This window comes from Paralichthys olivaceus, chromosome 9 (genome assembly GCF_024713975.1).
Source record: "Paralichthys olivaceus isolate ysfri-2021 chromosome 9, ASM2471397v2, whole genome shotgun sequence".
In the NCBI taxonomy this organism is placed as follows: domain Eukaryota; kingdom Metazoa; phylum Chordata; class Actinopteri; order Pleuronectiformes; family Paralichthyidae; genus Paralichthys; species Paralichthys olivaceus.
In genome coordinates this window covers 20,195,403-20,209,910 of record NC_091101.1, presented here as the reverse complement: position 1 = coordinate 20,209,910, position 14,508 = coordinate 20,195,403, and the positions used below count along the sequence as shown (strand labels likewise).

The window sequence follows — 14,508 nt, the reverse complement described above, 5'->3', positions numbered from 1 at the left end:
TTGTCAATCACATGTTTCAGTGAGAGCTGTCAGATCTGGGTCACAGCCACATTAATGTTTTATCAATTTACTACTATTCCGGTCATATCAGTTTAGTCATTATAATTGATAACACTATTCCTGTTTTGGCTTCACGTTTTATTATTTTTATTTTATTCAAGGTCTTCAAGAGATAAGAGACCAACACAAACAAAGTCACATTTAGATCAAAGTGCAGCTCTGTGCTCTACCTGTGGTTCAGGTTTGTATATAAAGAGCAGAGCAGCCTCCTCCTCCTCATCATCACTGCAGCATCAGCTGATACCTGAAGAACCTCAACACACATCTACCACACAGGTAAGACTCCTGCTCTCTCCTTCTCACTCCATAGAAGACAATTCTACTTCCTACTTGTTAACTGGATTGATCTGGTCTCCCTCCCTCCAGACGTTAAGTCTCTTCATCAATCTTCATCGTCCTCAACATCTTCATCATGAAGGCCGTCCTCTTCCTCACTGTTGTGCTCAGCGGTGTTCTTGCTGTCACAGCAGCAGCAGGTCAGATTCACTTTTCACACGGTTTCAGAAACAGTTGTGCAGCTTCATGTGTCATCAGAATTAAATTAAAGACTTGCTGCACAATGTAATAAAAATACATTATTATCATAATATGAACAATATCTTTAAGCAGATGAAGCATTAAGAATCAGGTGCTGATGATTGTTACCTTGTTATTTGCAACATTTCCTTTTGTTCTCTGCTTAGTTGAAGCTGTTGAACCAATTCAAGGAACACAGGAGCTGCTGCAGGAAAACCATGGTAAGCTGCTCTCACATAGAAACAACCTGAACGACCAACTGTGTGTTTGACTGATGAGACTGTAGCAGACCTCCTGTTTCCTGTTTCTGTCTCAGTGGTAGAAAATGAAGCTGGAGTGCTGGTTCCTGAAGGTAAAAAGATGAATGAATGAATGAGTAATTATATTCTGTGTTTATTAGTGAAAGATAATGATCATGTTTTTCATCTTTAGCAGAAGAGCCTGAGATGTTGTCTGCTGGAGAGGCTTTATCAGTGGAAGGTTGGTTGTCTTTAAAAGAAACATTGAAAACAGACTCTGTCTCTACAATCTAATGACGTCACATTGCTCCTCTCTGCTCTGTAGGTCGCTTCTTTGCTTGTCCTGCTGGTTGGATCAGATACAAGAGTAGCTGCTATCTGTATGTGAGCGCTGGCAGATCCTGGACCAGTGCTGCGGTAATTTTAATTCTTTACTCAAAGATATTTAAAACATTTGCTCAAAGATTTACTAAGAGTCAAACCTCAGTTTTTAAGTTTATAATGTGTGTGTGTGTGTGTGTGTGTGTGTCATTTTCAGGCCTATTGCAATAGTCTGGGAGCCACCTTGGCTTCTGCCCATGATTTGTTTGAGTACAGTTTCCTGCAGCAGCTGACCAGTAGGGGAGGAGGCTCCCTTGCCTGGATGGGAGGATTCTATTTCCAGGTATCCACCACACATCTAACCATCAAACTGCCTGCAGCACATGATTTACCTTCACAGTTCGGCTACATGAACATACCAGTCTGATGAAAGTCTGCTGGTTGTTAAACTTCATGTTGTGGTGTCCAGGGCTGGAGGTGGGTGGACCAGAGCCCCTTCAACTACAACTTCTGGAGTGCTCAGCACACTGCCAGCCGATACCCGTGCCTCTACGTTAATGTCAGGGGTAAGTCAGCCACCAGCCGTCGATTCTGTGCTTGTTTTCAGCGACTACAAAGAGCAGTTCAATATTTGAGATTTCAGCACACAATATTAATGAACAAATGTTTTCTTTTGCAGTTGGATGGTCCAATCATAACTGTGGTAATGGATGGCCGTCCATCTGCGTGAAGAACACTGACACCTGTTAGACCTGACAGCAAGACATGTGTTTACTGACCTGTATCATCATTACAATGTGATGGAGGACATTTTGAATGATTGCTCTCGAAAGATTTGAGAACAATGATCAAGCTGCTGGCTCAGGAGTTTGCTGTGTTCGTGCCGTGTGTTTCTGTCGAGACAGATTAGTTGACTGCTTCATGCTGTATATGATGCTTCTTCTCTCTTGATGCCATGAAATCAGATGCTATAATATGTAAATAGGGTAAAGACTCAGTGAAGTTGTTTTTATTTTGTTTTTTGTACTTTGGAATATATTTTTGCAGAGGCATAATGTTCAGAGGATGTGGAAATGTATTAAATAAATAACTGAAAGGAACATTGTATGGTGTTATTCTTGTGCCATTCAGCAGCATTAGCATGTGTTTGCTATTCAATAATTATGATAATGCAGAATATACGCTACGAACTCCAAGAATCTTCTGATGTTTTATTACATGTACTTACACACAGTGTTTACTGACCTGTATCATAATCTTAAGAATGTGACAGAGTACGTTTGGAGTGTTAATATATTTAAAACATTCCTCTCATAGGAGCCGGCTTTATAAGTGCTGTGTGTTTTAGCAGTGGCAGATTTGTTGATGGCTTCATGCTGCATGTGATGCGTCCTTCTTTTTGCATTATCAGATTTGTAAATGGACCAAAGCCTCAGGGTTGACCCAAGCTGGTTTTTGTTTTGTTTCTTACTTTGGTGTATTCAGATGTACAATGGATGTGAATCAGAAATTGAATTTCAATAATAAGATAAACTTTCAATGCACAGTGTTATTTTTTGTGCATTTCAGTCAACCCATATAGAAGTGTACAGTTAAATCATCTACAAGAAGTTCTTCTGTCCCACGTTTTCATTCCATCCTTCGGCCAACTCTTATTAGTCCTTTGAACTTCAGTAATAGAGTTGTAAATGGTTCTTCAATCTCATTTGTTAAAAGGTTAAATTATCCAGAGCAATACAATGATGCAGCTAATTGCACATGTTAAAACAAATGCCTTGATATTAGTACACCACTTTTTTTAAATGTGTGTAACTTGTCCATTCTATGGTACATATAAATCTTGTTGGTATGATTCATTCAAAATGAATGAATAAATCAGGATTTTAAAATGCATTTTGTCGCACTGACATTCAGATGACATCATCTGTCAGAAACTAATAGAATGACCCAGGCATAGCACCACTTTAGCTCTATGAAGCTGTGTCTCATTAACAGAGTCACAGTTGAAATCTGTCTTTAAGCCTGCGAGTCAAGAGGAGATTATCATAACAGGGTCATGGCTAGGACAACGTCTGGGTTGTCGCCAATAATGACCCAGAATGCACCAATGAGAGACAACTCTCATCTGATCGGTCTCAGCTGGTTGCCGCGGTTTGAGTTTGATTTGTCCAAGAGCCAATTCAACATGCGGCACCATGCTGTTCCAGAAAATTATTCCTCATGAATGATTGATTCTATATTGAGCTGTGACACAGACACTGAGCAAGTCATTAAGGGGCCTGAAATGATATCAAGTCAACTTGACGCTGCAGGAGTTAAACAGTAAAGATGATTAAAGTAGGATAATGTTTTGCGAATGAATCAAGACTATGTACAAAAAGGATCATGTTTCATATCCCTACCTGAAGGTTAGTCCTTACCATCATTATTGTAGCAGACAGGGTGATCTGTTGATGTCCTGTCATGTTGCAGGTCATTCTTCAGGGTAAACACTAAAACAAGTTACTGAGATTTCCAGTGTGTCATGGATCGGGCTTAGCAGTGGTGGAGCCTGTCAGTCACTCCGGCTACAATGACAGTTGCTGTGACTAAGTTTGTGTCCTTCCACAGTCACACTTAATATTTTCAGTGCATAAATCCATTCTCATGGGATTATTCAATCACTGTGAGTACCCAGAGGATTAAAATTAAAAATGCGGTTGTTCAAAAGTGATCATGATGTTTAGTCTTCATTTAAAATAAATCTAAATCACCATCATCATCATATCTGAATCAAATCACATTGAACTGGCTCTGAATCACAGATGAACATATAATTACAGTGATGCTAGAATTACGCCTCTGTGGACTAACGCACACAAGGGTATTATGGGTACCCGTCAGTGGTAGACCCTCACAGAGAAGCAGACGTGCAGATTTTACAAATGTCAACAACGTGTTGTGTTTACATGTATGTTAAACAAGTTGAATGGTGGATTCAGGTCTGGTCGGAGGTGTGCTGAAGTCAATTAGTGGCTTGCCCGAGGTGGTGGTGGAATTTCCTGCAGCATATTACAGAGCAATTCTCCACCTCTGATCATGAAATTTAATTTCCATTTTAAAGCCAGAGCGTACCTTCTGATACAGTTTCTGTCAATTTGATCTGAACCCCACAGCCAAATGCTTTGAATCCACTGTGGGGTGCATTAATTATTTACCATACAGTTAAAGCAACAGGTAGGAGTCTCACATACAGTGTTCCCTTATTTTTTTATCTACATCTGCAAGCTCACAGCTACATGTTTGAACCTATTTTCCCATTAAAGACAAAACAAATATACCAAGTAAAGGAAATAGTCCTGAATTGAAGCTGAAGCCCACAACTCAACAGTTTAAAATCTATCTAGAATTTTTCTACTTCTCGTGACTGGCAGATTTAGTGAGACAAAAATACAGGATTCTGCCTGGAAGATGAAGGGAAATAAAGTATTTTACTAAGGGAGGTATTTATGTCACATCATGTGCCTTTTAATGGATATCGACTCATTGGAGGTTATTGATCCTTCTGAAGGGACCCTGGTTAAAATGAATGTATCAGTAGGAAGTTGATTCCCCTTGTGCCCCAGAGTCATGAGCTCATGAACTCTGAGGATTGATTTCAGGCCAAGGTTTTACTGATCTCTTGGACTCCTGATTGGCCTTTAGCTCCACTAAATGCTCCCTCAGGCGGGAGGTGCTGATGGGAAATGAAGCCATTTTAAGACCTATTGGTTGTAAACCACCCAGTTGAAGGAGAAGCTGGGAACAGTTTCCCTCACAGTGATCAAGCTTTCAACAGGAGAGGAGGAAGGGGAGAAGTTACACTGAGGCAGGGAGAGAGAGTAGAAGACTGGTAAGTATGAAATGTATAAATGTATGTATAATAAATAGAAAAACAGGAAATATCTCTTTTGGATGTTTGTAAGGATATATTACCTTGTTGCCATGGGATTAAAACAACCACTGTACTGTGTGTGTAAGGTCATTAAATCTAAATAAAGTGCCACACAATTTCCATTCAAGTGAGAAATTACACAATTTGGCACATCTTTATTCTAAAAACAAATTGGCTCACCAGTTTATATTTGCCTAACACTGTGTATTAGTTCCATTTGGTGGGATGTGTATAAACTGACATCTGATCATTTACATGGAAAGAGAAACCTCATAGGATTTTTGTACAACTGTATCCTTAATCATGGAAACACGCAGCAGGCACAATAAAATGCATGGATTGCAAAACTGCCTCCTAGTAGTGGATGGCTTTTTGACCCTGCCGAGTGTGGGTGTGTGTGCATGTGTGTCGTTACACATCCTCCTCACCCACAGACAACATCAGCAATACCAGGCAAGTGAAACTACATCAGCACAAATTTGGATCATCTAAACCGAGAGCAATCTATCATATAAATTTACCTGGAGCCAGCGCGAAACGTGTTAGTGTGAAACGACTGCAATGAAGTGTCAGGAAACCATTTTGTATTTACAGTAAAACTATGCACTTACACAAGGCAGGTTAAAACATTTAGTGCAAATGCAAGATTAGCATAATGATGCATGGTGCATTTGTGTTTGTTTTTAACATTGATGGATCAGTAGTCAGTCAATTTAACTTAACTAATATTGATTCTGATACCTGAACTCGTGTATATTAGCCCATGTCGAGTACTGATCTGATACCAGTGCATGTAAAAAATAATGACTTTAATGTATTTTAACAGTTGTACGCTACTCACCCTGTATGGAAGTGATCGTTGCTGTCATTGTTGTGTGGCCTTTTCCTAGTGTTTTACTTTACAAACAAAAGTCTTGCATATGGTGCATGTTCACCTTCTTACTTGTGGGAATTTCCAGCACGAGATATTATCAATTTGCTGACATTTTAGCTGCTCTGGCTGCACTGCACTAGCAAAAATCACTCTAACACCAGCAGTATTGGAGCAGCGAAGAAAAAGTGATTTCCAATAGAGAGAAAATTGCAGTTTTATCTTTACATAGTACTCTTTAGGGCATATAGATTTATGTACTTGCCGATGCCCCACTATGCATTTATGATATTTCTGATGCTTGTAATTGATATTTTCGGTCAGGAGTATTTCCTGAACCTTAACCATATGGTCACAGCTGACTTCATTTATAGTTTAATTGGCACTAGTTTGCATTTGGTATGGATATGCAACTGGAGAATATTGAAAGTAAACAACTCCTGTAGATCTAATAAACTAATTCAAAGTCGCTGCATATCATTACAGTACATCGTAAGACATGTTGTTGCACACAGAGCTAAGACTAGTACATACACAGCTACTCTGATATATCATATGTAACATTGACATGGATAAATAACATGTACATGACATGTTATTTATCCATGTCAATCAAACAGCCAGCAATGTAAACATACAATTCGTTTTTATAGATTCCTTTTCCCGCTGCTCTGATCCGTCACTTACCGACCACTAAACCAGCATAAAGACACTGGTTTTCATGACAGGATAAAATACAACCATAATGTAAAAGGATCCAGTTTCCGCACCAAGGATTATTTTCTTTTTATTCAGGGAATGTCTGTGTACAGGTCACACTCACATACCTCTCACTATAAACAACAGTTTACTGTCTGTGTGCAGGATAGCTGTGAAGGTACTGATAAGGTAGAAAGCCACGACAAACAGCCTGTGTCTCAGGGTCTTATGGTCAGTTAGTCTCTCTTAGTGGGAAAGAGGTAATTGAGTTTCAACATGAGATAAGTCGGACATGATAAAGTGTTCTGGGTATGAGCGCTATGCTCAGTGAAGTCTTCACACATGTATGGATGTGATGTAGAATGACGAATAACCTTGTTTGGCCATGCAGTAAATATGTGTTTAAGTATGTAAGTAGGTAAATATTTGATTATCAGGAAGGATCTTTTCAGAATTGCTGTTCACTGAGCATCATTAAAGGCTTCTGTTTCTGTTTCAGACATCAGTCTCCTGATACGTCTTCCAGTTATCACTGACTAAGTAACCACAAGTGCTTTGGTTGCATTATGACTTTGAGATTATTACCATGTGAGGTAAGAAATGCAGTTAGCATTGAAAAGATCAGACTCTTCTCACAGCAACATGAACTAACAACTGAAATGCTCTCTCTGTGACGTGGATGGACCTGGACTGACCACTGAGATGTGTCGGTGTGAACTAATGTCAGAGACCACTTTTACATTTTTATACTTCTAAATTAGCTTAAAAGTGAAGGCTGCTGAATGTGTTCAGTGTAAACATTGTTAAATATATGCAATTGAAAGTCATTTCTATAACTTTGTACGAAAGCTTTAATCAAAGAAATGAATGACGTTACACAGCAAATGGCAATGAATAACAGTGATCCATTACAAGTGACCAATACAAATACAGCAAAAGGAAAAAAAACAACTGGCTGGTCAACTGGCTCGCAGTGTATTTCTCCTTTATCACACATCGTTTGCCCGTGAAGTTATAGCAGAGACGAGAACATTCACAGGTAAAGTAGATATGGCACAAAACAAGTCGACCAACATGAAAAGTCGCGTTAAAATTGAGTGTTTTTTTTATATGTTTGAAGATTGTTGAAACCTCTTAGATAATGTAAGAACGCAAATCAAGAAAAATCATATAGCACAGGTCTAGTAGTTTGAAGACATTTCAACGAATCAACATTAGAGTTAAAACGCTTCTATACAATGAGATTACTTCACCCACAACAGAAAATCTCTGCAGTATCAAACTTTGCAACAACATGCCATTGTCTGAATTATTGCAGTAAATACATTTTGCAGGTTCTGGATATTGTTCAATTTAATTACAGTGAATTTCTCCCCATGAGGAGACAGCAGTCCTTCAGAGTGGGCAATTGTTGTTATCATCAGAAGTCAATTGATGAGTGGAACACAAATTCACTTTTTGTTTTGTGCTGTCAGGAAACAGCAGTTGTTGAGACACTGAAATTAGTCTTTTCTTTCCATTTCCTTCCAGAGAGGATGCAAACACGTAGTCCCTGGATTTGTGTGTGTGAGACATAATAGAGATTGGAGATAAAGCCTTTGTCTCTCTTACATCCATATAAATCTCTTCCTGCTCCACACCTCAAACAATCAGCAATGTATTATGAGGCGGCGGATGAACATGTTTCATTGACTGATCCTTCTTCCTACTACCCTTGAGGGTGCACTGCCAGAAAATGTGTCTTCATCCCCTACAATTAATCTAATCAGCCTTGATAAAAGCATCCATTACCAAGGCAGCAGCATCGACAGGCAGGAGAAGAATGTTTACTGATGAATAATCAAACAGGAAAATACTGATTGGTGTTCTGGTCCAAACAACCTCCAAAGCTGCCACATCATCAGCCATGTATTTACCCAATGAGCTCGTCCTTATCAGTTTTCTGTCCACCAAAGTGGACGTTCAGCCGGTAAACCTGCAGCTCCTATTTTACTCATTCACAGCCAGATGGTTTGTGAAAGATAACAAGGAAAAAAAAAATCCCACACATGGATGATTTTTCAACGTACAGTACAAATATGTCTCTGGCTTCAGATCTAGTTAAAAAGCATTGAATCCCCGTAGAATCCACATAGTGTTATTAAAAAACACAAACAGATGAGGAAGACGGGCCTCGGCCTGTGGGGTTTATTTTCACTTTGCTTCCTCGCCGGCTCAGACAAAGGCAAAAACATAGCTTCAGGCAGTGTGATCACTGGGGAACCGGTAATTCTGATGGATTCATTCACTGTTTTGTCTTTGTTGAGTTGCAACATTCCGGCAAGTAGCATGTTTGTTTTTTTTTTTCTCCGATACCTTCAGGAATGCAGCGAGGAAAAAAACTAGTGGTCCACAGGCACCACCTACGACTGCCTTAAATTGAGAAAACACCGCAGACACAAGAGTTTTAAAACCAACAGACAAAATAGGAATCATTTGAGAACCTGTAAACATTTGTGTTTTGGGACTATCTTCAGGTGTTTTGACATTTAATTCTCCATATTTTTCACTGTCAGAGAAATATTTTCTGGTGTTCTATGATGCCTGTGGCCCAGCTTGCATTGGTCTGAGCTCTGATAAAACAAGCATGTTCACCCTGCTGTATAAAAACAAGAAATATGACCACACGCAGATAGTGTGATGATGGAAACATGCTACAGAGGGAAATCGTTTGATTTTACTAGAAACATGGATGAATAGACAGATGGATAAATAGAGGGATAGATTCTTTATTGATCCTGAGTGAATTACCTGTGGAAGTGGGAACCAACACATTTGAGAAGTGGCTTTGTGACTTTGAGCCACTTTTTTAAATCTCCAGCCTGATGAAGAAAAATGTGGAAGCAGAGACTAACAAACTCAAACTTCCCGAAAATACAATCGATTAGGCCTTGATGACGGAACTTCATCACCGGTGAAGCTGCTTGAGACCCAACTGTAAATGATTGTGGTTGGACTCAGTGTAGAGGAACCAGAGAACAGTGTGTGCAATTTAATATTTGACCTATTAAGACCCAAGCTGCTGAATAATAATCTGGACTCAACATGTGCCTCACAATGGTTCAAAGGGGGGGTTGGATTGTGTTCACTCGTCATCAGGGTTTTTTACTGTAGTAGTGTAGTGTAGGTGTCCTTGTTGGCTCTAGTACAACCTTTGACTATTCTCATTATCACTGTTGAGAGCAGGAGAAGCATTCAAGTAGATCTTTGTACACAGCGGCCTATTCACCAGCGTGTTCATGATTATCGAGTCACAGAGGTGTTCGGTAATTAAGTGGAAGAGCTCTGAGGTCCCACAGCTGGTCAGCAGGAAGAAGGAAGAGCTGGCTAGTTAGCCTCTTCCTGTCGCTGTCGCTCACTGCTCATCCCCCTCCTGCCCTCCAGCTCCCCTTGGACGAGCTGGGATCATGAAGCGTTTCTGCTGACTGGCCATGGCGGCTCAGCGTAGAGCTGTGGCAGCGTTTGCGTGTTTGCTGTTGTGTGTGTGTGTCTGTGTGTGTGTCTGTGTGTACTCACTTTCTGTTGCCTCTTTAGGACCTTTTCCAGCATAAACACTGACCTTGTCTAAACCAGTAGACCTCATGGGGGACAAAATACGATCCTAATGAGGCACAAAGGTTAAGGTTAGGGTTAGACATTGATTAGTCTGTCCACAATGACTTTTCACTTCACATATTTTCATCAGGAAAATAAAAAGAACAAAAAAGAAAAATGTAATCCTCCATGATGTATGTGTGTGTGTGTGTGTGTGTGTGTGTATGTTTTTTAAGAAACACCTCAAATCACAAGAGCTGTGGCAGAGACCATAGAAACAAAGAGCGCTATCACCAGGTACATGTCGCTTGATACCGTACACCTCATCTCCATACAGTCATAAATCATCAAATCAAACATCCATAGGCAGCTACACACACACACACACACACACACACACACACACACACACACACACACACACTCACCTTTACATCCAACCTTTTGGCTCCTTTTCTCTCTTTTCATTTTCCTGATAAAAAAAAGTGATGGACAAGTGAAAATTGATTTATTTAGAGTCAATAAAGAGACTCCTTCAACCCATCCCTCAAGAACAGGCTCTAACCATACGGCACATCAAATACTAATCTTATCCTGCAGAAGAGCAATAAAAACTGTTTTTACTATACCCATTAAATGTGTCACAGCACAGTATGAAAAGATATTGGATGAACAATGATAGGCACACAGGTAATTACTATAGCCCTGGCTGGAATGGCATCCCATAGAAAGTAATTTGAGAAAATTCATGTTGTTTTTATGTTTAAAAATATGCAGAGGTGTAGTCACAGGCACAGAGGAGTGGGTGTAGGGTTTATGTTTAAGATCAATAAAAACAATGCAAATCATGTAGGTGTAACTTTGTGCTCCAATATCCAAACTGTGCAATGTGAACAGGATCATCAGGTGATGTTATAAGTAAATTGACGACGGCAGCTTAAACATTCCCCTCGTGTCATTCATCAGGCTCATCCATTATACAGTGAGTCAGAATCTGACTTGAGGATTCATCAGAGACGAGCGAAGAGCGCTGGCCGATGCTTTCAATGATGTTCGGGCCTCCTGCCGTCAGTCATGAAGACAAAATAGTTTCGAGCAGACAAAGAAAAAAAATCCAGACGGCACAAAAAAGGAGCCTGGAAAAAAGGACAAAACAAACTTCTAAACGCCACAATAAAGATGAAGTCAGCAGCTGTCAAAAAATCTGCCATAGAGAGCTGCCAGTCAAAACAATCCCTCAGTGAAGCGCAATGGAGAAAAAACTGTTGTCCTGTCATTCTTCAGAAAGGAAACAATAATGAGCTGTTGATTCAGAGTTATGTGGGACATATACTATAATAATAGAGCAGATAGAAGGATGGTCAGAGATGCACTGAAGAACATAAGCCACGTCATAAACATTCAAATGCTTCAAAAGATGAAAGATCCGCCCCTGGTTGCAAGGTGTGATGGGGGATGACCAGGTATCCGAGGTGGTGGAGGTGGAGGTGGGTAATTACAGTGCTGAAATGAAAACTGAATAACAGGAGATGGGAGGACGTTTGACAGATTACAGTTTTGACATGAGCATGTCAGGTTGTGATTGGATTAAGAGAGATAGCAGCACATGTGCTTGTGACTAAAGAGGAGTGAAGAAAAAGAAGACAACTTCATAACCTGCATATTATATATATAAATAAAATTGTACCGAGCCCCAGAGATATAATCGCTTAATAACAGTTGATCGGCCAGTTTTGATGATGATGATTTCAATGTTCAACACAGAAATCATTACCATCATCTCTTCATCCTGCATTAGGGACTATTTAATGGCAGTCGATGAGAATACTCAAGGTATTTACAGCTTATTTGAAAATATGTGTGAACTTTGATGCATCACATAATGACCAATAAAAAGGCTCCACATCGACCTGTGACAGTCCTCTTCTCCATTTAATTGGCAGAGGAGCAGTCGCCCTACATTTATCGATACGCTCTCTCTTTGTCTTCCCTCTCTCTCCCTCCATGGCTTCGCTTTGAAGACATGAGGATGCTCTCTTCAAAGTCACATGTCATTTGATTGATGAAAGGCCAGTGCTTTTAAAGTCTGGCAGTTACGGCTCCCTCACTCTTGTGTCTGAAAGCAAACAGCAGGACGTCTCTAAGAGGACCAGATAAATATGCATGCGTATTATATACATGTACTGAAATAACACTACACATGTACGTGAAGTGCACGTCCCAGTGCTGCAACACCTCAGAGAGTGCATCATCAGTATTCATTCAAAGATTAATTTGCTAGGTATGTAAATCCATTGATAATTGACGCACAGACTTCAGCTATAAACTCAGTGCCCACTTTATATATATATATATATATATATATATATATATATATATATATTATTTGTATGAAAATTTTTATTTTGGGGCTCGACCCTTGAGTCATAAACCTGCACCGTGCTGCTGCAGGGGAAACCACAGTGTCACATCTATCAGTCAGACTCCTCGATCATTAACTCCCTGCATCAGTTGTCATTAAGATGAATGATAATAGTTAATTCCAGAACAAATGGTGATCGCTGAACACATTTATTTTCTCTCTCTGCACTCCCTACTCAAAGTTACCTTTTAATTACACTACACAGCTTTACAAGCACACTTGAATTGTTAAAGTGAGTAAACGAAGACACTATTTGTGAGTTTTTAAATTGTCAAGTGCTCTAAAGAAGATGAGACATAAATGTCAACATATAAAACAGGTTATAAAGTTGTAAAACAAATGGGTTTCAATATTAAATCGTATATATGGCTACTCTCAGGCCGTGTAAAAGACTGTTTTGGAGTCAATAAGGTGTGACAGCAAAAGCAGGATCAGCTTCAATTCAAGGACAAAGTAAAGTGGCAGTTGGAGCAGTTTCAGCTTCTGTACGCTTTTGTGAAGGATTTGACCAAAACTCCAAATACTTTGTGACATACATGATATATTTCACAGAAAGAGACGCTCCAGCAATAACACAGGATTAGAGCATGAAAAACATTTAGGATTCCTTGAGGTACTACCTCGCATGACTGGAATTTGAAACATGTACAAAATCTGTTCAAAAGCTGACAGACACCACACTGAGAGAAAAACTTAAAGTCATGATATGAGACATTTGATGAAGATTATTTTTGTAAAGCTTTGCTTTAAAGCTTTTCACCAGTTGCTAAAACAAAGAACAAACAGCTATTTATTAATACATTTCTTGAAATAATTTAACAAGTTTATCCTGTTGGAAAATAATTTTGTCTATTTAATTATCGTGTCACAGATGAGATGCTTGCAACTGCCACTAGACTGGTTTTCATGATTTCACATATCAAGGGCATCTTAAATTAGGAATCTCTGCCCAATGAATTTATGTTTGTTTCTTCATTGTTAATCTTAAGGTTTTGAATGGGAGCCTGGTTCATCAGAACTGTTCAAGAGTCAAACATTAAAAACAAGCTTCTTAGAGAGAAGACATTAAAAAAAAGGTTATTATCTTAGATGTTCATGAACTCGCTGCATAAGCAGACATGAAAAATGTAAAATATCTCTTTATTTCAAGTGTCTGAAGAATCAGCTGTGATGGTATGACCCCATGCATCTTCATGTGAAAAATAATAAAGATGAACAGTCTAATGTTCTGTCAGAAAACATGTGGAATCACAGTTAAAACATCCTCGTGTTTATTCAGTCAGTTATCACTGATGTTATCAGTTATTTTTGATAAAATGTTACATGACACAAATCTGTTGTTGATCTGTTTTTACTCTGTGTCATAGTTGCGTTATTGTTGCATGATGATGGAGTTAAACATGATTTGCCTGGAGTGCGTTCAAGTGCAGCTGGGAGTCTCTGACGTCTTAGATGTGAGAGTCAGATGCAAAACATGACATTTTATTTAATTATTTCTATTTTTCAGGTTAGATTTCTTTAAGAGCCGTCATCAGCTATGCAACATTCTTCGGCAGCTGATTGAAACCATGGATGTTTGAGCTTCCCACACATCCAACTGAGACTCCCACCCACCGATGGTATAACTTTGAGTGTAATGAATTACTGACATGTTTGAAGAACATTTCAAGTCTCTGGAAATGTATATTTATGTGGAACTGAAATTAAAGGTTGCATAGAAAGTTCATCCGTCAATCTCAAACAATGTGGCATAAAAAATTGTTGCAGTGCAGTCGAAATAAATTAGGACAGATGTGTCATATTGGCTCCGTACTAATTCACAGTATTCGACATTTAGCTGTTTTTTGTCAACATGGTTACTAATTGTCTTTGAGGGGTTAACTATAACACATAT

At 39.2% G+C, this 14,508-nt stretch overlaps 1 protein-coding gene across 2 annotated transcripts; it reads left to right on the top strand.

Moving 5' to 3' along the window:
* The first annotated feature begins 276 nt into the window (after positions 1-276).
* Positions 277-2,738, top strand: LOC109624610 (ladderlectin-like). Of its 2 annotated transcripts, none has more exons than XM_020079425.2 (9): positions 277-336; positions 427-536; positions 744-797; positions 893-928; positions 1,012-1,056; positions 1,141-1,232; positions 1,354-1,479; positions 1,606-1,702; positions 1,816-2,738. In XM_020079425.2, the coding sequence occupies exons 2-9, from the start codon at positions 473-475 to the stop codon at positions 1,884-1,886; spliced, it is 585 nt and encodes a 194-aa protein (XP_019934984.2). In that variant the 5' UTR covers positions 277-336; positions 427-472; the 3' UTR covers positions 1,887-2,738. The 2 variants fall into 2 exon arrangements, with proteins under 2 accessions (XP_019934984.2, XP_019934975.2); XM_020079416.2 differs by having other exon boundaries at positions 1,009-1,056.
* Positions 2,739-14,508: the final 11,770 nt, after the last annotated feature.